A 26,858-nucleotide genomic window follows, 5' to 3' on the forward strand; every position below is an offset into this window, starting at 1 on the left:
GGGGGGGCTGTTCACAGTGAAGCTTCAAAAGATGCAGGATAGGATTGAGTACAAAACAAAAGGTGTGTGGGGGAGATCCGTTGGAAGAGGTCCTCTTCGAGCACCAACCTGGAGACCAAGGAGCGGGGTGGGGTTCCTGTCAGTCATGGGCGAGAGGCTTCTCGCAGAGATAGGCTTCCAGCTGCTTTTGAGGTGGAGCGAAGAAGGGTGAGCCTGGACTGTGGCCAGATGTTGTGGTGTCTCCTGTGGACACAGCTTCAAAAGTCCTCTTTTTGGAATCGCTTTAGCCCTATATTCACAGCGGTAGCGGTGGCTCGGACTTGCCCTTCTGGTTTGTCACCATGACAAGAAGAGTGAGGTTGTCCTCAGATTGCAGAGGGACACTAACCTTACCCCAAACAGAGGCAAGTGTGGCTCAATGATTAGAGCGGCAGACCCTGATGCAGAGGTCTAGCCCGGGACCAGGGTTCAATTCCCCGCCTCGGCGGGTCGTGGGCTAAAAATTCCACGGGCCTGATAATTCTCGCCTCGGTGCCTATTCCAATCATGGAGTCCCACTCTGCAACTCTGGGCAATAGCTTGCTTAATCTCCACAACGGCCCCCACAACGCTAAGGATGCCTGGCCTTCACCCTGGGGTGCCCAGGAGTGGACGCCTCACAGGGAAAGCCAGGATGGGTTCCACAGCGGTATTCAGACAAGTGCCTTGAGACCCTTGTGGGTGAGTAGTGCGCTATTCAAGTATCATTTTTTTTTTTTTTAAGTATAAAGACAGAATCCTAAAAGTGAAAGCGCTGTGGTGAGTTAAAGCTGGCGTTAATTAAAAAAAAAAACATAAGTATAACATTTGATACAACTTAGAACCTGTGTTTTTGAAAGAACTAAGGAGCATATTTGCAACAGGCAGAGATCATTATCGCTGACCTTGTACACCGCATTATTTTCTATCGCTGGAATATTTCGCCAGGCTAGCGTTGTATTAACAACGTTTAGCGCCATGGCGATGAATATTCCAGCAATATCGCCCTTTTCCATGGATCATCGCTGTTTTTTCAGCGATGTTCCATGTAAAACGGCGATATGCTTGATGATACGACCATGTGGTCGTATCACATGAATCCACTCCCCATGTTAGGTATGCCTTAGTCAGGAATTTAACAGATGTTAAATTCCTGCGTTAAGGCATACTTAGCGTGATTAAAATAATCCCTTCCCCGCGTTGTCAATATCGCAAAGCTGCCTCCGCGATATTTACCCATGTTGTTTCCACAGACACGCCTACTTTGCATCTCATTAGCGATGCGAAGTTAGGGTTGCTGGAAAAGGGAGCAAAATCAGCAAAACACGTGATAGCATGTCTTTGCTGATGAGGCAATAAAATTATCACTGCTTTTTGGCCGAAAACGGCCGCAAAAGCGGCGATAATTTTATATCGCCGCCTTGTTAATATGCCCCTAAATTACCCAGGTTCATGGAATGTCAATTCCAAGAAAAAATGAACATCTTAGTAAGAAGAATTGGTACAGATTCACTGTTGGAACATTGAGATCCAATAAGCAGTGAAAACTGAAATGAGTAACATGTCCTCAGCGTGAATAGCCTGATGAATCTGGGAACTCTAAACTTTTTTGAGAGTTTTTTAGACAGATGTTCCATTTGTGGCCTTCAAATGTATCGAAAGGAATTTTATCGCCCTTCAATCAACAATATTTCTGAAAATACGACTGATTAAAATTCATAGAAACTCCACTGAAGACCTTTTGTATATTCATAAATATATTTTATGTGATTTGCACAACATGTGCTATGTCTTGTTTGATGTTTAACAACATATAGATTGTTCAGAAAATGTCAAGGACATTGACTGAAATAACTGTGTACTTGCTAAGATTATAAGTGGTATCATTGTACAACGAGTAAGCAAAGGGCCCCCTTCCAATCCATTGTATGTAAATGTATATCATGCATATTATTGATGGAAGTCCTGAACCTTGACTGGGTCTTGCTCTCAAGTATCGTCAATGAACCCTCCTGCCATGGAGGACGCCCATGGATTCATCGGGTCGGGGTTCTTAGTGCTGTTGTCGCTCCAGGTTGTCATGACGATTGCTGTCTTGTTCTTCAATGTGCAGGGCACGGTGCAGATGGGATGCCTCATCGAACTGGACTACAAGACCATTCAACTGGGCTGTGCCCGCTACTGTAACCAGACGATCACTGTGAGTACCTCGGGGTGTTGGACCGTCAAAGAACTCATCATGGTTCACAAATGTGGGACGTGCAACTTAACTTGCGTCCCGTCATCTGCTGGAGGATGTAGAACTAAGGACGGTGGACATCCTCGAGGGTGGGATTACAAGGGAGTATCTAGTGCGGCCACAGACAATGAGTGCATAGAGTAGACAAGGTCTGGTGTTCATGATAGCACTGAGTGTTAATTCCATATGTTTCGGCCATCTTTACCTTGTTCTCTCTCTGCGCTGCTCCCCGTCCCCAAAGTTTCATACCTGGGGCACCAACTATGGGGCATATCAGCAAGGCCAGGCGATAATTATTGCTAAGCGCTCTTAGTGCAAGGATAATTATCGCCGTCTAATGCTGGTTCCTATCGCGGAGATAGCATGTAATCAGCAACACATATCTCCAATGCAATAGGAATCGAAGCATTAGCTGGAAAACTGTGTGATTATCGCTGGAAATCCAGGGATATTCGCACTGCGCTCGGCAAATCCTTGGTGATAGAGCAGGGTGTTCTTAGCCATGTAATCCACCTCCCATTGGATTACATGGCTAAGTCAGATTACAAGCAGGCGTAAGGAAAGTAGCGATAACCCTGGTTAGCACTACTTTTCTTATCGCTCTGCCTGTTTGCGTGCAGCTTGATAATTGGAGAAATGTCAGTTAGCGACATTTCTCCAGTTATTTCGGGGAGGATAGCCCGCTATGCATCTCATTAGAGATGCAAAGCTGGGCGTTGTTGTAACTGGCGCTAAATCAGCAAAACACGCGATAGCGTGTCTTTGCTGATAAGGCAATAAAATCATCGCTGCTTTTCGCACGAAAACGGACACAAAAGCAGCGATAATTTCATAGCGCCAACTTGCTGATATTCCCCTTTGTGGGTTGTGCATGGATTCAGAAGGGATTAGGAAGGCAAAGAGTGGAGCAGCAGAACGCTATGAGCTATGTCTTCTATGCAGCAGATAATCTGTAGATTCATGTTATATGGCGATTACACCAAGTGTCCAGGAAACCTTAATGGCAGTAAATGCAAATAGTAGGTTAAAACTGTCCACTGAGTCGACTGAGAGAGGACTCTGCTCTTATGACTGCTTTAAAGGCCACTGAGTCCAGATCAGACTCCCTTCTCTGGGTTTAGTTGAGGGTCCTCGCCTGGCTGTCCTTACATTTGGAGGTAGATCTGTCCTCAATACAAATCTTGAGCCCCACAAGTATACCCTAAAGTACTTAACACCCACGCTGCAGCAAGAGCTTCCCGCTCAATTACGGAATATTTCCTTTCAACCTGCGTGAGAGTTCTGGAGGCAAAGGCTATTGGTCTTTCCACCTCATGTTGGTTTTGAGATAACACAACGCCAGCACCTGTGAGACTCGCATCGACGGTGAGGTAAGATTTGCACGCAAAATTGAAAGGAGATAAGATGCTTGGATTGCAAATCTCATTTTCGGTATTTAAAAATGATTCTTGTTGTTCCTTATCTCACACATATTTAGTTCCTTTGTGTAATAGCCTCCTCAATGGCTCAGAAATATCAGCAAAACCCCTTACAAATTTAGAATAATATCCTACGAGGCCTAGAAAAGACCTGAGTTGATCTTTGTCCTTGAGACATGGAGCATTTTTTATGGCATCCAACAAATTCCGCTTGGGAGCTTTTCCACCACTAGAAATGGTGTAGCCAAGATATTCAACCTGTTCAGTTAAAAACTCACATTTCTCTTTATTAACCATTAAACCTGCCTGTTCAAGCTTCCACAATACTTGTCTTAGAACAGCATTATGTTCCTCAACTGTTTTCCCTGAAACCATATTGTCATCCTGAAAATATACTACCCCAACTAACCCCTCAAACATGTTGGACATCATTCTCTGAAAAACACTCGCAGCCGACGCTCACCTGAACGGCATACGAGTGAATTGGAAAGTGCCCTCCGCAGTGATGAAGGCAGTGAGTGACTTGAACTCGGGCGTAACTTGATTTGGTGATAAGCACTTCTCAAATCTATCTTGGAGAAGTATTTACCACCACCCACAGATTGTAACAACTCGTTAATGTTGGGCAAGGAAAAGTATCAGTGACAATGTCACAATTGAGCGATCTTAAGTCAATGCAGAATCTCAAACGACCATCCGATTTGAGGTTTAAAACCACTGGAGAAATCCACGAGGAAGCCTCAACAGGTTCAATGACCCCAGACATTAACACATCTTGCAGAAGATCTTCAAGACCTTGCCTCACCGACAGTGGTACATTTCTAAGCTTGTGTTGTACTGGACAAGCATCAAGCTTTAGTATTATCTTATGAAGATAACCCTTCACACACCCTAGTCTATCCTCAAACACCTTCTGTGCATCTTGTAAAAAATGTTCAATCTAGATTTCATGTTCAACTAAACATAATTTGGTTGGGGGACCTCGGATTAATGACAATATGTCGATCGTACAGGTGAATCCAGCCAAGAATTGGTGGGGCATCCCTAGCAACGTAAACTTCCCCTTGGGTGCTCCTGATGCCAAAACTAATAGTACCATACATAAATCCCAAGATGTCAGTCGACTGTCCTTGATAACCAACTTGATTGATGTCCTTGTCAGATAAAGTAACACCCTTCCAAAGTGTTTGAAAAAGAGACTCAGGAATAATAGTGAACATAGAGCCTGAATCCATCTTCGTAAGTCTTGATTGACTTCTCCAAGCACGCAATCAGTGGCCTCTTCTAATTCCAGTACTCTGTTAAGAGGTTGTTTGAGATCAGAACATTTTTGTACAACAATAACTTTAGATTTGTATGTGTCAGAACTGTCAAATTGTTTGCACATGTGTGCATAATGCCCTTTCTGACCACACTTCTTACACACTTGGTCTAAGGCGAAACATTTTTTGGAATCTGCCATGTGATACTGACTGCCCGACCTCAAACACTCCCTGCTTTTGAGTTTAGATATAGCACCAAAAGCATTCACATTCTTTGCAGTTTTTTTAAAACTACATTAACTTCAACATCCTCATCTTTGCAGATGCTTTCTACATTAGCAATTTCAGTTACACCTTTGTCTCTCCTCCCCAACACCTTAATACATTTTTGGGACTCTTCGATCACTTTAGCCAAGTCAACAGCTTTTTTTAGCGAGGGATCTTTGGCAGCCCAAAGTCTTTCCTGAATCTTTCGGTCTCGACATTGGACAATGAGCTGTTTGCGAATTAATTCGTCGGTCATTGTCCCAAAACGACACTTTACTGAAAGTGTTCGTAATCTGGCTACAAATGCACCAATGCTTTCACCTTCAGATTGAGGTTGGGAGTAAAATGTATATCTTCCCATAACTAAGTTGACTTCTTTAGCAAACCTTGTTTCCAGTCTTTTGACAGCCTCTTTATAAACCTCATCCATGGGGGGACCATTAGGACCCATGGCAACTGGAAGGTATTTGAAAATGCATTGACCCTCACTGCCTAAGGCACTGAGTAGTAATGCCTTCTTTCTAGCAGGGGCAAAATTAAGACCGTCAAGTGCAGTGATGTAGTTCTCTAACATTTCCACCCAACCTTCCCAAATAATTGTTGGGTGGATTGCAGAGGTAAAAACATGGGAGACATAATAACATTTGGATGTGAATCACACATGACTGAAGAAATGAAAGGTAAGTGTGTACGAATGTCACAAAGCAACTGCCCAAAAAGTGGAGTACATGCAAATAAGAGCGAATTTGCAGAGACGCAGTCTGATTAATAAAAATGAAAAAATGGCAAAATAGTCTAACAGACAATAGATAAAGCAAAGCAAGGTGTGCAGATCACCGAAGTTATGACTGCACGACAGAGGGGTGAAGATAAGATGCGCCCGATATATAGATCAAAGTAGACTCACCAACGATGCAGCAAAAATAATTTAACAAGGGCCGCTGTTACAGGACACTACCATACTGCTGCTGCCGGATTCAGGATGAAAAGCATCAGAGAGTAAGGTGTCAAACAACTCCCAAAATGGAGGCGAGTACATGACGTGGATGACGTTGCGCACAGTGTACGTTTGACACGCACTGAAAATTCAACGTGGATTTCGCAGTGTGTTCCAGTGAGAAGGCAGATGATTGGAGGGACAGAGATTGGAACGTTGGGCTCGAGAGGCAGCGCGCGGTCCCAACGACAGCGCTGAATCCAAAATTAATAGAAGCTTACACAGTACCTTCAAATAAATGAAGACAATTGAGCCATCGAACACTCCGCCCACAGCGAAGACGCAGTGCGGTCCAGGAACGGCAGGGAGAAGAGAGAAAGTATATCCAAGGATTACCAGGTTGTGCTCACGAACGCCATCAACACAAAGCCACAAGATCATCGCCAACATTGTTGAGATGGGTTCTACACAAACCACAAGGACACCTGGTAAGTTTGAAGAGAAGATTTACTCCAGAGCACAACCTGGCATCCGACCACCTCGACGATCAAGCAGCAACTGACAACCATCTAGTGCTGTCAGCCTCACATGCTAAAGAACACAGGAACATGAACACTCCATACGGAGATAAGATAAACATTGTAAAAGGACAATCTGCTATCACAGTAAAAGGTAAGTAACATCACAACAAGTGACAATAAAAACAACCAATGGGAAGCAATGGGCGGGCTCTAAGGCCATTGTAAACTGACAATAAGTCTAGACAAGACATAAAAACAGCATCAGAAGCAACATCCTACATACAGTGGGCCTTCTGATGCTAAGCGGCATCCTTTGGTGATTCAGGGGCTCGCAAACGGTTTCCAAGGGCAGAGCCAGCGGAACCTCTTCCACGTGAAAATTCCTAGTTCCCCTCATTCTAAATGCAGTAGATGGATGAGCCACAAGAGTGATGGATCATTGCATCTTACGGGTCTGGTGGCTCAGTGGACTAATGCGTCCACTGCAGTGACCTGTGTTCAACCACATTGTGAGAAGTTGGCCTGGTATATGGTGTTCACTATTCTAGTGAGCACCTTGCACCAGTCCAAACGACCCTTATGGTGGTTGGTTGTAAGTCAACCTTATAGACCAGCTATCCTAGTGGTAGCGTGGACAAAGCAATCTTAGGCTAAACTCAAGAGGGCATGTGAAGCCAACTGTTTTACCATATGCAATCCCTTTTAATACCAAATGAAAGGACACCACACAAGTTATATATTACAAAATATATGTATTTATTTCTAGAATAATCCCCTTTACTCTTTATGAGCACAGAAGCACAAGCATTAAATAAAGAACACAGTATAACATACAATAAGATGCACAATTATGGATAGGCCGGGTGGCCACTCAAACCATATATTAAGAAAGTGGTATAAGTACCACGTCACCAACAATGAACAGGCCTAGGGAATCGCTGGGCCTACACTGGACTAACGAAGGTTAGGTCGGGAGAGGCCCTCAGGATACGGGTGCAGAGTCTATAGGCAACCGCGTTTACCATACAAGTCAATGGTGCATAAAAATCAGAAAGTTATAGGTTTCAGAGACTTCCGACTGGACTAGAACTTAGCCACTTAAAACTAGGACACTAGAGGAGGTATCCACTATAGGAGCACCAGAGTTAGATCGTTACCTCACCCACAGGAAGCGGGTGCATTGGTGCCAAAGCGTGTCGGGTTTCGTCGTGAAGTTCTATGGAGCCTGGAGATGTGGATGCTGCAGGTCGGCCAGGAGAGAAGAGTCCGGTCGGATCCAAGGGTGGATCGAAGATGTAGAGTACCTGAAAGCAGAGGGGACAGAGTTCAGGTCACTAGCCAGTGACTAGCGAGGAACCAGGAAGGGACCAGGCGATGTCGGGTTGCAATCAGGTGATGTTGAGGTGTTTGTCTCCGCTGCCACGTGGACCAGGAAGAATCGAGGATGACCAGCTAGTGAACACGAGCGGTCCCACAAAGGCTCTTGCTGTCGACGGTGTCGGTACTCGATTCGGAGTCACCAAGCCTTGGCAAAGGTAACCCACGCAGGACTCGAAGATGTCTTCCTGATCGGACCGGGAGGGTCAGATCGATGGCTCCTTTTCAGGGGAGCTGGGGCCAGTCTGGAGCAACCAGACCAGCAGTGTTGTTTTGAGGTTTCGTCGTCACAGAGGCCACTAGCCAACGGGCAAGCAACTAGACAACGCGTCGAGCAGGAAAAGTGCAAAAGGGCCCCACACAGCACTTGGAGAGTGTGGAGAGGTGATCTTTGGAGCACAGGCTGCTCGAAGCTGGGGTGTCTCAAACCCCAAAGCACAGCGTCGAGGGTACCTCGGGGGCTGCGCTGGAAGCACTTCATTGACTTTTCAAGATGGCCGGTCCCACGACTCTCGTCGCCTCCATGGGTCTAAGCTTTGCTAGGACTGTGGATCGGGCTGTTGGAAAACTGGGAGTCCATGTCTTGTTGGTCTCTGTCGTTCGAGCTCCGGCGGGAGCAACGGCAAAGAAAGTCTTGTCGCGCTGATGGTGCCTGCTTGCACAGGGTGGCCACTCTTTGACCACAAGGGAGATTCTTCAGTCTTCTACGTTGAGTAGGATGTTGAAAGGTCCAGAGTTTCGTTTCAAAGTTTCAGTCAGGATGATCAAAATTGCATTGGCACAGCTCCTACCTTTATTCCGAATCAAGGGGCTGGATCACCTGCTAGGTCCCTCATATGGGTGGGATCCAGGAAGGGGGTGGTTACACCCCTTTCCCTTTGTCCAGTTTCATGCCAGAGCTGGGGCTGGAGTGCCTCAGCACCGGTTTGAACTGGGCTATGCATGGGACGCCTTGTGCGCCCCAGGCAGTGTCTAGTTTCATTCAACCCTCCCTGCTACAATCCACTATCTCCTGTCTGGGGTGGTGTAACACCTCCCTGTGACAGGATACCATTTGTCCAGGCCTCCTCTGCTGGAGTTTCGGTCAGCAGCAGGAGGCCAGACTTGTGTCTGTGGCAGCAGCATCCATTTTGTGATGCTGAGGCTTTGGTTAGATTTAACCGCGTTTAAGCAAAGTAACATGTCTTCTCCCTCTAGAAGGGTGGAATGCTACCCCCGTCGCCAGAACTGGCGAGGGGGTAGTATTCCAAAGCGTATGACACCTTACACGACATGTTTTGATAAAGCCAAACCAAATTTAGCAAGTAACCGCGATGATTATAATGCACTTAAGAGTATATGGTATAGCAATATCCCAGAACAGCTAAGGGAGTTGGTCCTGAAGGCTGCGGACAAGCTCAGCTCATGCTAGAGCACCATCTCACCTAAAATCAAGCCTCCAGGATTGTTAAGGCCTGCCATAGGAGGAAAATAAAAATAAATCACTTATCTGGCTGCACCCCTCTCTCTGGGTGCGATCGTCTTCTTTCCTGCAGCACGGCCCGGCCAACTCCCTTATCGAATCCTGGCGCTGCTGCGAGAGCAGCGCCAGGATTGGATGGCGCGTTCCGGCTGGACGCTCCTTCAGGCTCTGTCGGCCTGTGCTTGGTCTCCATCCAGCTGTCTAAGACATGCACACGTCACTTTGGCCTGCGCAAGACAGCCGGCCAAAGTGGCATGCGCACTTTGGAGCATCCAGCCAGCCTCTGCTCCTGTCCTCAGCTGCCAATCGGCATCAGAGGACACGCCCCGCCTGTCTCTGGGCTCGGGGAAGGCGGGCTGCCGTGCGGGGAGTGCGCATCTCAGAAAAAGAAAATGGCAATTGAATCTTTTCATTGCCATTTTCTTTTTCCTGCCTGACTCCCAGTGGGTAGAGGCGACGATCCCCAGCCCTAGTGAAGAAACCGCTGCGGTGCTTATCACCCGACGGGGTATCCAGGTGCTGTGCTGCGGTGCTTATCACCCGAGGGGGTATCCAGGTGCTGTGCTGCGGTGCTTATCACCCGAGGGGGTATCCAGGCGCAGTGCTGCGGTGCTTATCACCCGAGGGGGTATCCAGGCGCAGTGCTGCAGTGCCTATCACCGGAGGGAGTATCCAGGCGCTGTGCTGCAATGCCTATCACCTGAGGGGGTATCCAGGCGCAGTGCTGCGGTGCTTATCACCCGAGGGGGTATCCAGGCGCTGTGCTGCGGTGCTTATCACCCGAGGGGGTATCCAGGCACTGTGCTGCGGTGCCTATCACCGGAGGGTGTATCCAGGCGCTGTGCTGCAGTGCTTATCACCCGAGGGGGTATCCAGGCGCAGTGCTGCGGTGCTTATCACCCGAGGGGGTATCCAGGCGCTGTGCTGCAATGCCTATCACCTGAGGGGGTATCCAGGAGCTGTGCTGCGGTGCTTATCACCCGAGGGGGTATCCAGGCGCTGTGCTGTGGTGCTTATCACCCGAGGGGGTATCCAGGCGCTGTGCTGCAATGCCTATCACCTGAGGGGGTATCCAGGAGCTGTGCTGCGGTGCTTATCACCCCGGGTGTATCCAGGCGCAGTGCTGCGGTGCCTACCACCCGAGGGGGTATCCAAGTGCATTGCTGCGGTGCCTAAAACCCGAGGGGGTATCCCCGCGCTGTGCTGCGGTGCTTATCACCCCGGGTGTATCCAGGCACAGTGCTGCAGTGCCTACCACCCGAGGGGGTATCCAGGCGCTGTGCTGTGGTGCCTATCACCCGAGGGGGTATCCAAGCACTGTGCTGCGGTGCCTATTACCCGAGGGGGTATCCAGGCGCTGTGCTGTGGTGCCTATCACCCGAGGGGGTATCCAAGCGCTGTGCTGCGGTGCCTATTACCCGAGGGGGTATCCAGGCGCTGTGCTGCGGTACTAGTTGAAGAGCCTGGTCTAGAGTCCCTTCCTGAAGTGAGTCAGTGATGGTGATCCGGGACTTGGCGGCGAGGTGGGAGGAGCATCCTCCGGTGCAGATGTGTGGTACCTGTGCAAGGGTGGGGTGGGGAGAGCGAAGGTTCCTGGGAGGTAGGTGGAAGCTAAGGCTGTGGTTCATGTAGGCGGGTCCTTGGTCGTGGAGGGAGTCTTGTGGGTAGGAACGGTGTTCTTCACTGACCACTGTGTCACAGATGCTTGCAGCTTGGCAATGAATCCACACACTGACCCTTTCAAGCTGGCTCATTCGGCAGTGCCAGAGTGCCCTCCAGGCCAGTCGCAGTTTGGCTCCATGCCCCCCCCCATTCCCTCCCACCCTCCACAAGGCAGCTGCTTCAAGTCACAGGATGCATCAGTCTCAGTCTGACCCTGTCTTCTTTCCTCCTCTCCACAGGAGCCCCCCTCCCCAACCCCCACCAGGCAGCTGCTTCAAGTCACAGGATGCATCAGTCTCAGTCTGACCCTGTCTTCTTTCCTCCTCTCCACAGGAGCCCCCCCCCCAACCCCCACCAGGCAGCTGCCACAAGTCACAGGGTGCATCAGTCTCAGTCTGACCCTGTCTTCTTTCCTTCTCTCCACAGGAGCCCCCCCCCCCCCCCCAACCCCCACCAGGCAGCTGCCACAAGTCACAGGGTGCATCAGTCACAGTCTGACCCTGTCTTCTTTCCTTCTCTCCACAGGAGCCCCCCCCCCCAACCCCCACCAGGCAGCTGCCACAAGTCACAGGGTGCATCAGTCTCAGTCTGACCCTGTCTTCTTTCCTCCTCTCCACAGGAGCCCGGCTGCTGCAAGGGATTCTTTGGACCTGATTGCAGGCAGTGCCCTGCTGGATTCAGCAACCCCTGCTTTGGACGAGGCCTTGTAAGTAGGACCTGAGCTGTTGGATGCGGGGCAGAGCCGGGTAGTTCATCAGAGTAGGACACATCTGGACAGTATGACAAGGAACCGGTAGCAGCTCAGCAGAGACACAGGACAGAGCAGATTAGCAGAGTAAGGAGGGCAGAGAAGCTTAGCACAGCCACGGGACAGAGCAGCTGAGTAAAGCCAGCAGACAAAGTATCTCATCAAAGGAAGACAGGGCTGCTCAGAAGAACAAGTTGGACAAAGCAGCAGGGCAGAGCCAGCAGGACAGAGCAGCACAATAAGGATGGTCCAGGGTAGGATAAAGGAAGGCAGGGATGGGCAGAAAGGGATGAAGCAGGACAGTGAGGAGCAGACTTGAGCAAGCAGAACAGTGCACCTGGGCAGAGCCAGCAGAATAGAGCAACCGAGCAGAGCCAGCAGGATAGAGCAGTGCAGCAGAGTCAGCAGGACAGAGCAGTGCAGCAGAGTCAGCAGGACAGAGCAGTGCAGCAGTCAGCAGGACAGAGCAGCTGAGCAGAGCCAGCAGAACAGAGCAGTGCAGCAGAGTCAGCAGGACAGAGCAGTGCAGCAGAGTCAGCAGGACAGTGTGCAACAGAGTCAGCAGGACAGAGCAGCTGAGCAGAGCCAGCAGGACAGAGCAGTGCAGCAGAGTCAGCAGGACAGAGCAGTGCAACAGAGTCAGCAGGACAGAGCAGTGCAGCAGAGTCAGCAGGGCAGAGCAGCTGAGCAGAGCCAGCAGAACAGAGCAGTGCAGCAGAGTCAGCAGGACAGAGCAGTGCAGCAGTCAGCAGGACAGAGCAGCTGAGCAGAGCCAGCAGAACAGAGCAGTGCAGCAGAGTCAGCAGGACAGAGCAGTGCAGCAGAGTCAGCAGGACAGTGTGCAGCAGAGTCAGCAGGGCAGAGCAGCTGAGCAGAGCCAGCAGAACAGAGCAGTGCAGCAGAGTCAGCAGGACAGAGCAGTGCAGCAGTCAGCAGGACAGAGCAGTGCAACAGAGTCAGCAGGACAGAGCAGTGCAGCAGAGTCAGCAGGGCAGAGCAGCTGAGCAGAGCCAGCAGAACAGAGCAGTGCAGCAGAGTCAGCAGGACAGAGCAGTGCAGCAGTCAGCAGGACAGAGCAGTGCAACAGAGTCAGCAGGACAGAGCAGTGCAGCAGAGTCAGCAGGACAGAGCAGTGCAGCAGTCAGCAGGACAGAGCAGCTGAGCAGAGCCAGCAGAACAGAGCAGTGCAGCAGAGTCAGCAGGACAGAGCAGTGCAGCAGAGTCAGCAGGACAGTGTGCAGCAGAGTCAGCAGGGCAGAGCAGCTGAGCAGAGCCAGCAGGACAGAGCAGTGCAGCAGAGTCAGCAGGACAGAGCAGTGCAGCAGTCAGCAGGACAGAGCAGCTGAGCAGAGCCAGCAGAACAGAGCAGTGCAGCAGAGTCAGCAGGACAGAGCAGTGCAGCAGAGTCAGCAGGACAGTGTGCAGCAGAGTCAGCAGGGCAGAGCAGCTGAGCAGAGCCAGCAGAACAGAGCAGTGCAGCAGAGTCAGCAGGACAGAGCAGTGCAGCAGTCAGCAGGACAGAGCAGTGCAACAGAGTCAGCAGGACAGAGCAGTGCAGCAGAGTCAGCAGGGCAGAGCAGCTGAGCAGAGCCAGCAGAACAGAGCAGTGCAGCAGAGTCAGCAGGACAGAGCAGTGCAGCAGTCAGCAGGACAGAGCAGTGCAACAGAGTCAGCAGGACAGAGCAGTGCAGCAGAGTCAGCAGGACAGAGCAGTGCAGCAGAGTCAGCAGGACAGTGTGCAGCAGAGTCAGCAGGGCAGAGCAGCAGAGCAGAGCCAGCAGAACAGAGCAGTGCAGCAGAGTCAGCAGGACAGAGCAGTGCAGCAGTCAGCAGGACAGAGCAGTGCAACAGAGTCAGCAGGACAGAGCAGTGCAGCAGTCAGCAGGACAGAACAGTGCAACAGAGTCAGCAGGACAGAGCAGTGCAGCAGAGTCAGCGGGACAGAGCAGTGCAGCAGAGTCAGCAGGGCAGAGCAGCTGAGCAGAGCCAGCAGAACAGAGCAGTGCAGCAGAGTCAGCAGGACAGAGCAGTGCAGCAGTCAGCAGGACAGAGCAGCTGAGCAGAGCCAGCAGAACAGAGCAGTGCAGCAGAGTCAGCAGGACAGAGCAGTGCAGCAGAGTCAGCAGGACAGTGTGCAGCAGAGTCAGCAGGGCAGAGCAGCTGAGCAGAGCCAGCAGAACAGAGCAGTGCAGCAGAGTCAGCAGGACAGAGCAGTGCAGCAGTCAGCAGGACAGAGCAGTGCAACAGAGTAGCAGGACAGAGCAGTGCAGCAGAGTCAGCAGGGCAGAGCAGCTGAGCAGAGCCAGCAGAACAGAGCAGTGCAGCAGAGTCAGCAGGACAGAGCAGTGCAGCAGTCAGCAGGACAGAGCAGTGCAACAGAGTCAGCAGGACAGAGCAGTGCAGCAGAGTCAGCAGGACAGAGCAGTGCAGCAGTCAGCAGGACAGAGCAGCTGAGCAGAGCCAGCAGAACAGAGCAGTGCAGCAGAGTCAGCAGGACAGAGCAGTGCAGCAGAGTCAGCAGGACAGTGTGCAGCAGAGTCAGCAGGGCAGAGCAGCTGAGCAGAGCCAGCAGGACAGAGCAGTGCAGCAGAGTCAGCAGGACAGAGCAGTGCAGCAGTCAGCAGGACAGAGCAGCTGAGCAGAGCCAGCAGAACAGAGCAGTGCAGCAGAGTCAGCAGGACAGAGCAGTGCAGCAGAGTCAGCAGGACAGTGTGCAGCAGAGTCAGCAGGGCAGAGCAGCTGAGCAGAGCCAGCAGAACAGAGCAGTGCAGCAGAGTCAGCAGGACAGAGCAGTGCAGCAGTCAGCAGGACAGAGCAGTGCAACAGAGTCAGCAGGACAGAGCAGTGCAGCAGAGTCAGCAGGGCAGAGCAGCTGAGCAGAGCCAGCAGAACAGAGCAGTGCAGCAGAGTCAGCAGGACAGAGCAGTGCAGCAGTCAGCAGGACAGAGCAGTGCAACAGAGTCAGCAGGACAGAGCAGTGCAGCAGAGTCAGCAGGACAGAGCAGTGCAGCAGAGTCAGCAGGACAGTGTGCAGCAGAGTCAGCAGGGCAGAGCAGCTGAGCAGAGCCAGCAGAACAGAGCAGTGCAGCAGAGTCAGCAGGACAGAGCAGTGCAACAGAGTCAGCAGGACAGAGCAGTGCAGCAGAGTCAGCAGGACAGAGCAGTGCAGCAGTCAGCAGGACAGAGCAGTGCAACAGAGTCAGCAGGACAGAGCAGTGCAGCAGAGTCAGCAGGACAGAGCAGTGCAGCAGTCAGCAGGACAGAGCAGTGCAACAGAGTCAGCAGGACAGAGCAGTGCAGCAGAGTCAGCAGGACAGAGCAGTGCAGCAGTCAGCAGGACAGAGCAGTGCAACAGAGTCAGCAGGACAGAGCAGTGCAGCAGAGTCAGCAGGACAGAGCAGTGCAGCAGTCAGCAGGACAGAGCAGTGCAACAGAGTCAGCAGGACAGAGCAGTGCAGCAGTCAGCAGGACAGAACAGTGCAACAGAGTCAGCAGGACAGAGCAGTGCAGCAGAGTCAGCGGGACAGAGCAGTGCAGCAGTCAGCAGGACAGAGCAGTGCAGCAGTCAGCAGGACAGAGCAGTGCAGCAGAGTCAACAGGACAGAGCAGTGCAGCAGTCAGCAGGACAGAGCAGTGCAGCAGAGTCAGCAGGACAGAGCAGTGCAGCAGAGTCAGCAGGACAGTGTGCAGCAGAGTCAGCAGGACAGTGTGCAGCAGAGTCAGCAGGGCAGAGCAGCTGAGCAGAGCCAGCAGAACAGAGCAGTGCAGCAGAGTCAGCAGGACAGAGCAGTGCAGCAGTCAGCAGGACAGAGCAGTGCAACAGAGTCAGCAGGACAGAGCAGTGCAGCAGAGTCAGCAGGACAGAGCAGTGCAGCAGAGTCAGCAGGACAGTGTGCAGCAGAGTCAGCAGGGCAGAGCAGCTGAGCAGAGCCAGCAGAACAGAGCAGTGCAGCAGAGTCAGCAGGACAGAGCAGTGCAGCAGTCAGCAGGACAGAGCAGTGCAACAGAGTCAGCAGGACAGAGCAGTGCAGCAGTCAGCAGGACAGAACAGTGCAACAGAGTCAGCAGGACAGAGCAGTGCAGCAGAGTCAGCGGGACAGAGCAGTGCAGCAGTCAGCAGGACAGAGCAGTGCAACAGAGTCAGCAGGACAGAGCAGTGCAGCAGAGTCAACAGGACAGAGCAGTGCAGCAGTCAGCAGGACAGAGCAGTGCAGCAGAGTCAGCAGGACAGAGCAGTGCAGCAGAGTCAACAGGACAGAGCAGTGCAGCAGTTAGCAGGACAGAGCAGTGCAGCAGAGCCAACAGGGCAGAGCAGCTGAGCAGAGCCAGCAGGGCAGAGCAGCTGAGCAGAGTCAGCAGGACAGAGCAGTGCAGCAGTCAGCAGGACAGAACAGTGCAGCAGAGTCAGCAGGACAGTGTGCCGCAGAGTCAGCAGGACAGTGTGCAGCAGAGTCAGCAGGACAGATTGGCTTGGCTGCTCTTTATTCCCCTTTGTTCCCTCAGAGCTCTCTGATTGGCTGAGCTGTACCCCACCCCTCTGGTGCTCTCTGGGAGTTGTATGATTGGCTTGGCTGCTCTTTACTCCCCTCTGCTCAGAACTGTATGATTGGCTCAGCTGATCCTCACCTCATTGGGGCTCTCTGGGAGGTGTAGGATTGGCTTGCCTGCTATTTACTCCCCTCTGCTCAGAGCTGTATGATTGGATCAGCTGATCCACACCTCCCTGGGGGTCTCTGGGAGGTGTAGGATTGGCTTGCCTGCTCTTTACTCCCCTCTGCTCAGAGCTGTCTGATTGGCTCTCTTGTGCCCCACCCCTTGCACACTGTGTGAGGGGCCTGATTGACTTGCTTGCTCTCTACTCCTCTGGCCTACACCAGAGCTGTCTGATTGGTTCACCAATGCCTCATGCCCCTGCACTCTCATTCATGGAGTATTTCTGTGTCCAGCGCCAGATGGCGCTGCCTCTCACCTCTGTAAGTGTAAGCCAGAGGAGCCAAGGTGTTCCTTCTTCTCTTCTTGCAGTGCAGCGATGGCATCCGCGGGAACGGCAGCTGTATGTGCTTTGAGGACTACAAGGGAATGGCCTGTCACATCTGCTCGAACCCAAACCGTCATGGAGAAAACTGCGAAGAAGGTCAGTTGGGCATGTCTTAGGGGAGGTGGGACTGAAGGTATTAAAGAGAGACTAGCCCAGTGAATATCTAGTGAATGTCCAACAGGCATTTTCTGCTTCACACATAAAAGTGGGACGCTGTTAAAGTAGCAAGCAGTGAATTTCAGTTCATCGTAGGTGTCTCGCCCCTTTCTGTTCTTAGGCCACAGAGAGGGTCCTCAACAGCGCCCCCTGCTGAAAGTGTCACTTATGCACTCACTGAATAGGGGAGTCGCCCTTGGACAAGGGAGCGCACACGTCTTATGCCTTGAATTGCTTTGTTGCATGTGCAGAGAGTCTATTTGAGAGATAGACCCTCAGGTTGTTTTCATTGCCCGCAGGTCACAACACAGTTGTATTTCTAATTGTAACAGCATATGCAGTGCTTGTGTGAGTAGGAGAGAGATGTGTCTGTGTGAAGGAGAGTAAGAAATAGGTGTTTGTGTGAGCGAGAGGGAGAGATAGGTGTGTGGGAGAGAGAGGGATCTATATATATGTGTGAGAGAGGGCTAGATGTATGTGTGTGAAAGAGGGAGATGAGTGTGAGTGAGTAAGGGGGGTATGTGTGAGTGGGAGATAGGTGTGTATTTGTGTGTGCGAGACAGAGGGAGACTTATATGTGTGTGTTTGTTTAAGAGAAAGGGATAAATGTATATGTGACAATGAGGTAGATGTGTGTGAAAGTGAGGGAAAGATATGTATGTGTATGATAGAGGGAGAGATATGTATGTGTGTTTAAGAGAGGGATAGATGTATGTGGGAGAGCGAGGGAGATATGCATGCATGAGGGAGAGATATGTATGTGTGTGGGTGAGAGAGGAATAGATGTATGTGTGAGACAGAGGGAGATGAGTGAGAGAGATGTGTGTGTGTGAGAGAGAGGGAGAGAGATGGATATGTGTGTTTGATAGCCTTCTCCCCTACTAAATAACCTAATTTTAGGTATTTTCTTTGCCTGTCATTCAGTGTCACTTTAATATCCTGCAGCACAAATTCTAAAACTCCCTGGCTTCATAATCAAGAAGAATCTAGGAACTGAGGGACACATTTATAATAGTGTTGTGTAGCTCTTGTGTCACACAAGGTGACACAAGGGCAACACATCATGTAATGTGACGTAAGGGCAACGCATCACGCATCAAGCAAGGAGATGCTGGGGCAACACAATTCTTAAGTCAGACTTACCAAGCCACGCCCAGCGACCTTGCGCGGTCCTGCACTGCTTGGTAAATCTGGAATCACTGCGTTACGTTACTCTGCCCTGGGAAGGCATTCCATGGGTAGAGCAAGTGGCGTGTTCCTATGCATCCACCCATGGATTCTGGAGGATTCCCACATTTACCAAGACAAGTAAACCTGTGAATGTGTCAAGATGGGGCGCCTTCCCGAAAGAGACGCAATGAGGAGAAATAGCTTTATTTCTCCTCGGGGCCGATTCACAGAACTAACTTAAGACAAAATCCTAAACTTACTACTTTTGGTATTCACAGAAGTTAGGATTTTGCCTTAAGTTTGACTTAAGACAAACTTAAGACAGACTTAAGACAAACTTAAGACAAAATCCTAACTTAAGTCTGTCTTAAGACAAACTTAAGACAAAATCCTAACTTCTGTGAATACCAATAGTAGTAAGTTTAGGATTTTGTCTTAAGTTAGTTCTGTGAATCGGGCTCCTCGTTTTTAGGTCTCGCCTAGCGCAGTACGAATGCGCTGCTCCAGGTGAGGGCCTCTTGGAATCACTTCCGATTTCCAAGAGACTTCTCAGTTTGGGTCTGCCTCCTCCCACACATCTCATTGGCCTCTGCATGTGGCTTTCAATAATGAAAGCACGCAAATGGCCAAAGACGGGTGCATGTCCCGCCTTTCCTCAAAACTTTAACTCCCAAGGCCTAGGGTTCTTGGCAGCGAGCAGCGGCGCGCATTGTGCACGCTGCATTCCTCCCTGATCGTTATCTTGGCTTTTGCGGCAGCGCTTGTTTTTTTAACTTTAAATCTGATTTATTGGAGTGCTTTACACCTACCCCCGCTTCCCATGTGTCTTCAGTAATCGGCAGATGGCGGCCTAGCTGCGTCACTGATTCAGAGTCAATTTCCTGTCATCGCTGTGTTGAAGACAGCCGGGCCCTTGTGTGCACCACTCACTGGCTTGTTTCACGAGGGGCGGGGAGGCCTACCACACCTCCGAGACGTCACAGACCACGTCCTTGCATGTTTGGTCGTGAACATGGTTCAACAAAGACTGCCCAGTGTGCACACCCAGTCGGTGTTCACCACACGCGAAAACTGTGCCACCTCGATGGTGCCTACTCCCCGAATGACCATGCCTCTAAGACTGCTGTCCTCCTAATAATAGTGCCTTCTCTTCAGTGTCTGTCTCCTGAGGAAAATTAAATTTTTGGTCATGTTATGTTCCCTAGCGCGCACCCCACCGACTCCATGTACCGGCTTAAAGTGCATGTAACTTCCCTCCTGTGCCAGCTATGAAGACGCAAATACATTTGCGTCCAACGTTAACTTGTCCTCTTTCAGATCCACCCTGAATGGATTATGTAGTCCGTTCCTAAGTATGCTATGCCACCGTCTTTTTGTAGTACACTTTACATGTTTTTCCTGCTCCTAGCAGAGTAGGCCCTGAATTCCTGCCATTGAGCCTCTTTTCTGGCTTTCGACTCTGACAGATCCTGCCCAGCCTACCTCTGTACCCGTGAACTCTGACTTACTTTCAGCGCGGCCCCTCGCGCTCAGCTCAAGCCTGCTTTCTGCCAAGACTGACTATAACCTTCGAGTTATCTGTTCCGCTCCTTGAGAATGCATTCCTGCCTACTAGATCCTGTAAACATCCTCTCCAGCTGCAGAGCCAAAGGGCCGACCTGTCTCAATGCAAGTAAATCATAGCCTCTGTTGCCATGCTTCAATGGAAGGCCCCGTGCCCCCACGCTTCACATACAGACACTTAGGCGCTTATACACGCATCCACAGTTAGCATAGAATAGCTTCTGCCCTAGAGACCTTTTCGCCCAGATAGTATGGTTCCTAAACATCAGATATCAGATATGATAGTAGTACAAGTTGATCTGACATGCCAGACTTCTGTCTCTTTCCGTCAGTGTAAATGTCAAATCCCCCGCACCCCTTCAATCACACGTCATGCAGCTGCGCGCGCATCCAAGCTTCCGATTTCTGCTGACATTGCAACAATTCTGTTAGCACCACCCCTTGGTGCCACCCACTTGCGTCACCTATCAGTGACGTTTCTAGCACACACCTCTGGTTCACGCCTAGTTTACGCCTCTTGATCACGTACTAGTACCACGTGTATACTGTTATCTTGTCTTCTCTCAGCTGTTACGCCTCTTACATTATTACTTATGATGTGAATTAAGTATATAAGCCATGAAATATCAATAAAGTTTGCTCTATCCCTTCTGACACCCCTGTGGTGGTCAGAACATGATATCCTGGTCGAGACCATTCCTTTATGAGGAATAAAACCCTTAGAAACTCTAACACCACGGACTCTGTCTTTTTTCATTCCGATTGAGTTATTATTGATTAAGTACTTACCTGCATAGAAATTAAGAGAGTAAATTAATTATTTACGTCATTTTGGCGCCCGAATAGGGACCCCTCCCCCACCTCACGCGCCGGTTGGTGCGTTGCAAGCTCTGTCCCCTGCCATCAGTTAGATGGAACATACGCGTACTGGCAGGATTTCCTGCATCTCCCTCTGACCCACGGAGGTGACGAAGACTGCGATCAGTGCCCAGACGAGGCGGTGAGGAGCGCGGAGGATCCCGACCAGAGCCTAGCCGAAAGAAGCAAGGTCCGAGGTGTCAAGAGGCCCACCAGGTTTCCGAAGTTTTCCGAAGTTTTCCGAAGTTTTCCGAAGTTTTCCGAAGTTTTCCGAAGTTTTCCGAAGTACCGAGTCGAGTCCAGTCGAGTTTTCCGAGGCCTTCTGTTTCCGTGCTTCCCGGTGAGTACCATTGCTGGGTCGTATCTAGACGGGTTTGGGTACGCAAGTCCGGTCTGCACTGTTTTTAGGCAGTGTATCTGTACTGTTTAGCAGTATATCTAGTATTCCGAATTTCTGCACTGTTACACCAGTGTATCTGTACTGTTTAGCAGTACATCCAGTATAGGGGGGTAGTCATCTATGTCTTCAATGTTCTTATGTGATTAATGTTGTGGTATGAATGTGACTGTTTAAATGTGTATTATTGTGTTTCTCGTATAACCTAGCTGTCAAGAGTATTAAGGAATAAGGATTGAGCATTCAGTAATAAGTAAGCAAAATGCCGTTTTTCAACAAGTTAAAGCAGATAGGAACTAGGAAAGGGATACTGGAGGAAGAAATTCCTATTCCCCCTAGGGACACTCCCGGCAATTTTATGTACCACAAGCATGGCATAGATGCCATATTATATCTAGATTTATGGGCCGATTACACCAAACACCTAGACGAAAGACACAGATGGCCTGTCACCGGAACATGGGATGCCGAGTGCATCATGAAGGTAGAAGAAGCATTGTGGAAAAAGAAAGCTAGACAATCTCAGAAAGACGCCATAGAATTTTGGCGTAAGGAATCACATAAGCGTGCTGAGAAAGCACTCCGTAGAGAAGACAGACTTAAAGAATCAGAAAAGGCTCAAGAAAACGAATTAGTTATCGAAGGAATCCGAGTAAAAACAGAACAGATAGACCGCGCCCGAAATAATCTTGTAAACGGTATGTATCTTGCAGCAGATGGCACATCTGAAGCCCTATCAGAAATACCGAAAAACTTACCGACACCATTAGTTCCAACTAAAGTAATGCATAAAACTACTAAAGACATATTCCTAAATTCATATTTAGAGGATGTAGCACCAGCTTACACCAATCTGCCTGTTCGTGCCCTGCCTACTGACAGGGATGGGGGTGGCACTACGCCCCCAGATCATGTCCCGCCGGTACCACGACAGACCTCCCCTGTTCCGCCAGCTCCGCCACTTCCCGCACTCAAGATTGACCTACCGAAACCAGTCCTACCTGATCCTACTAAACGACAAATTCCAGTTCAGATCCAGACTCCGCGGAGAGATAATGCCCAAGCGTCCGCCTCAGGAGGTGCGACTGCGGGTCCTCAAACCCCGCCATTGACACACAGATTCAATTTAAGGGACACGCAGAATCCTTTCCAGTCTCCCCACTTGACGCGTCTTGACGCATTAAAGGAAAACATGTCAGTCTGCAGATATGATCCAGTACCCGGAAGAAACGATCTAATGATATTGGCATCCCTACGGTTAAGATCTGCCACTGATAACTTGCTATGCTATGTAGGAATGAAGGAACGTCTCGACAGACTATATGAGTTTATACAGACAGGGAAAGACCCTGACAGTGTCAAAGATGCCATGCATAAACAGAAAGTTGACATTCAAGCACAGATATTACGATTTTTCATAAATTGTCTAATAAGAGAACGAGACAGGCCCGAGACAGATCAAAGTGAATTAGACGGATTAAACAAGTGGGGTCAAAATATAGCCGAAGGAAAACATGATAGGGGGGCTTGCATAGCCAGTATGTCCCAGAAAATTAGAAAGGCAGTATTAACTGCACACCGGGAAGAGAATGATAAAGCTTCCTCCGAGGAGGAAGAAGAACATGAAGCACCAGGAAGGTCTACAGATACTATAGCGTATGTAGGTAAGGGAAACTACCTTAGGAAAGGTATCCGTCCGGAAAGCAAGAGAGTTCTTTTCTCTGCTTTAACAAATCCGAATTCTTCTGAACATCAGTTCCAGGAAACTGATAAAAGGCTTCGAGACCGAATGGGGTACCATGTACTCAATTCTATGGATGAACAGGAACTAGCCCGGTCAGCCATGTTATGGGCCGAAAACCCAGACATATATAATGATGATACGTTAGTGCAGACATTCTTGAACCTTTCCCCAGAAGAGCAGAAAATAGCAGGTGTATACATGATTCAGCACCTCCTCATCAAGTTCAGAAACCATCATTCCGATCCAGGTCCCTTACACGAAACATTAGAAGCACTACTCATGGATAGATGGAGAGGTTTCAGTACCAAATTAATACAAATAATTCTAGAACAACGACGTAAATATAACACCTTCATAAGCTCTGAATATGTTCCCGCCCCGCCTCCAGAAAGAAAAACGTACCACATGCAATGCCTGAGTGGCATTGAAAGTCAGAACCCCTTACGAGAAGTACACCCAGTTATGGGTTCGGATCAAGTTTTGAAGCGTGTATATGTTCACACACCACTGACTAAGTTAGAACTGTTAGAAATGAAGAAATTAGTCCCGTGTCACGATAAAGACCCTGCAGGCTTTCACAGAGAGCTCAAAGACATGTTACTCATGGGGGATTACACGTATGATGATATTATGAAAATGTTAAAAGTACTGTTGCCCACGGGCATTTACGAGAAATTAAAGGAAAAAGATTGGGAGGTGGGGGAGGCAAAGATAGCATGGGCAGAAATAGAAGACGAAGAAAGTAAACGAATACCAGGGTTAGGCCTTGGGGATAAGACTAAAGCATTACCAGGTTTAATAGTACAGGTTTTGCCAAGATTATTGACAACTAGAAAGGAGGATTGGGACGCAATCTCGTCCTGTAAACAGAAACAAGATGAAGATACTAGTGACTTCTATTCCAGATTCGAGAAATGTTTCATTATAAATAGTGGCCTACAACCTAGTAGCGAGTCATATCCACACCTTTTTGTATCAAAATTAGTCGAGAATTCCCTACCATTAGTCAAAAATAGAGTATACAAAGTTGAAAGTACTTGGCAGGCAAATACGCCATCCCAGATGTTACAAATGTTACAATATCACCAGAACAGAATTAGGGAAGAACAAGATCAGGAACAGAAACGTATGAAAGACACGAAAATGAAAATGTTAGTAGCTCAGACGGTCCCAGCCGACGGTCAAAGAAAAGGTGGGGCCCAGACCAATCATTCTGCAGCTCCCGTTAAAGGGACATGTAATTACTGCAAGCAGCCAGGTCATTACGTACATGAATGTCCAGTCCTGAAACACAACATCGCGACAGGTAAAACTAAAGAAAGACCGCATCCGCCTAGACATGAACATGGTCATCAACAGACCTCGCAGAACGAACAGCCAATGCAGAATATGCAGCCTACGCATGCTCCATCCCACACAGCACAGACCGTAGCAGTACCGCAGCCACAGCCCATTGCCGCGACTCAGCAAGTCTCACAACAGATGTACCAGTATGCCCAATCTGCATATCCAGATTACCCCCGATATACATGAAACAGCCTGGAGAGGGAAAGTGATTTGCCTCTTATTGAAATTCCTGTAGATCAAGAAGGTCCTTATGTACACAGTCACGTATTGGGAAAAGACAGAAAGTTTTTAATTGACACAGGGGCAAGTCGCACTACGATCAGTCATAATGAAGTCCCAGGGGCACCCCTCTCAGGCTCACAGAATGTTTCCCTTGGTTTTTCAGGACAGCCTATTGTAAATGAAGTATCGGAACCAGTACCATTAGCTGTGGGTCCATTATCCCGAGTTACAGATTTGTTACTTACAAAATCATGTCCAGAAAATCTGTTAGGAATTAAAACACTGAAGGCTCTAGGAGCTATAATATGCTGTTCCCCGGAGGGAGTCAGACTCTTTCTACGGGATTTCAAGGGTCATTATGTTTTACGTGATTTTGATGTCAGACTGAAAAATGTACCAGATCACTTATGGGCAAAAGGCCCAGCTGATGTAGGTTGTATGCATATCACTCCATACCGTGTTACACTCAAGACAGGAGTTGTTCTACCCAGAATCAGACAATACAAGTTACCACCCGATGCTGTAGTGGCTTTACTGAAAATCATTGAAGAGCTTATTGCCCAGGGGGTGGTCGTAGAGACCAACTCCAATATCTGTAATTCACCCATCATTCCAATTCTTAAACGTACAGACCCCAATGCACCGCCAGTATATCGGCTGGTGATTGATCTTCGAGAGCTGAACAAATGCATTGTACCACAGTATCCTGTGGTCCCCGATATCTCCTCCCTGTTAACTGCTATTGATTCAGAAGCAACGTTCTTTACTGTAATTGATCTCAAGAACGCTTTCTTCAGTGTACCTATTGATCCGGCGAGCCAATATCTCTTCGGATTCAGTTTAAATGGACGAAGTTTCAAATTTTCCCGCGCACCTCAAGGATTTACAGAAAGCCCCAGCATCTATAGTCAAGCACTGAAAAGACAACTAGATTGTATTCAAATGCCAGTTAATACCGCTTTACTGCAATACGTCGATGATCTACTGATCACCGCACGAAGTGAGCCCGAATGTGAACAAGCATCATTGACAGTTTTGCATTTCCTGGCCGACAAGGGACACAAGGTGTCTCCTTCGAAGCTACAATTCTGTGTTCAGCAAGTTGTGTACTTGGGTCACTTGCTGTCCAAAGTGGGGAGACAGCTCACTCCCGATCGCATTCAGTTAATTGTAAATATGCCACGACCCCAGACACAAAAGGAAGTGCGGGCCTTCATAGGCCTCACCTCGTACTGCAGACAATGGATTCCTCAATATGCATTTCTAGCTAAACCACTCATCCAGTTAACGACGCAGGAGGTAGCAACTTCGACTGCCCTCCCTTGGACTCAGGAACACACACAAGCCTTTGAGGAATTAAAGAAAGCATTATGCCAAGCACCAGTTTTAGCGACACCATGTTACAGCAAACCGTTTACACTTTTGCTGTATGGTTTAAAATAATTAATTCTTTAGATCCTGATATTGCTGTTTTCGATGGGGGTTGGATTTGGGGAAACATGAACTTGGTCCTGCTCGACGTCTGTTACCCAGATAAGGAGGGACTTCCCACTAGAATAGGAACTGATCTAGAAAATGAAGTATATGGATTAGGTAATTATACAATTAGCCTTATGATTCTCACTGTCGAATCCGAAGCCACACCAGTTCTACCCATTATGTCAGTATTGCCAGTCACTGGTGAATTATGTATCAAGAAGAAAGGTTCAGTACACTTAGGTCATAGTAAATGCACTACTGTGGTCGAATTCAGTGATCATGGAAAATCGTCCTTCAAAGCTATCAGTCATTCTTACTTTGTTTGTGGTCATACCGCATACATACGTCTACCTCCAGATTGGGATGGTACCTGTTACATTGCATTCCTTCTGCCACCTGTTTTTCTAGCTCCTCCTGATTACCATAGAAATACCAATCTAGTAAAGAATAGACCCAGAAGAGATATCCCACTTGTCGACTACACAGAAAAGGCATGGGAACAGTACACTGATTTTAATAAAGGATTCTTTTTCTTTTTAGGACCTGTCCAGAATAGTAAATTAATACGCAGATTAACTAGAACACTTGAAGCAGTAGTAAATGAAACTGCCTCCGCCTTAGGTAACTTAACAGAAGAGCAGTCCGCCATGCGGGTTGTTGTCCTTCAGAACCGTCTTGTAATTGACGTCATCTGGCTTTCGACTCTGACAGATCCTGCCCAGCCTACCTCTGTACCAGTGAACTATGACTTACTTTCAGCGCGGCCCCTCACGCTCAGCTCAAGCCTGCTTTCTGCCAAGACTGACTATAACTATAACTATAATAATTTATTATATATTCACTGAAAAAACCATAGGTTATAGACCATATATAGTTAGGAATTAGCATTTACAAAACCTTGAAAATTCACTGAAAAAACCATAGGTTATAGACCATACAGAGTTAGGAATTAGCATTTACAAAACCTTATTTT

General features: G+C 49.1%; 1 protein-coding gene across 1 annotated transcript in view; it reads left to right on the forward strand.

The window, feature by feature from the left end:
* STAB1 (stabilin 1) overlaps window positions 1-26,858 on the forward strand; it is a 756,575-nt gene that overhangs the window by 297,551 nt on the left and 432,166 nt on the right. Inside the window, exons 21-23 of the mRNA XM_086939405.1 lie at window positions 2,132-2,218; window positions 11,783-11,869; window positions 16,934-17,045. Coding sequence (XP_086795531.1) covers window positions 2,132-2,218; window positions 11,783-11,869; window positions 16,934-17,045 — 286 coding nt within the window. The remainder of the gene's footprint in view (window positions 1-2,131; window positions 2,219-11,782; window positions 11,870-16,933; window positions 17,046-26,858) is intronic.

Source organism: Lissotriton vulgaris, chromosome 9 (assembly GCF_964263255.1).
Source record: "Lissotriton vulgaris chromosome 9, aLisVul1.2, whole genome shotgun sequence".
Classification (NCBI taxonomy): domain Eukaryota; kingdom Metazoa; phylum Chordata; class Amphibia; order Caudata; family Salamandridae; genus Lissotriton; species Lissotriton vulgaris.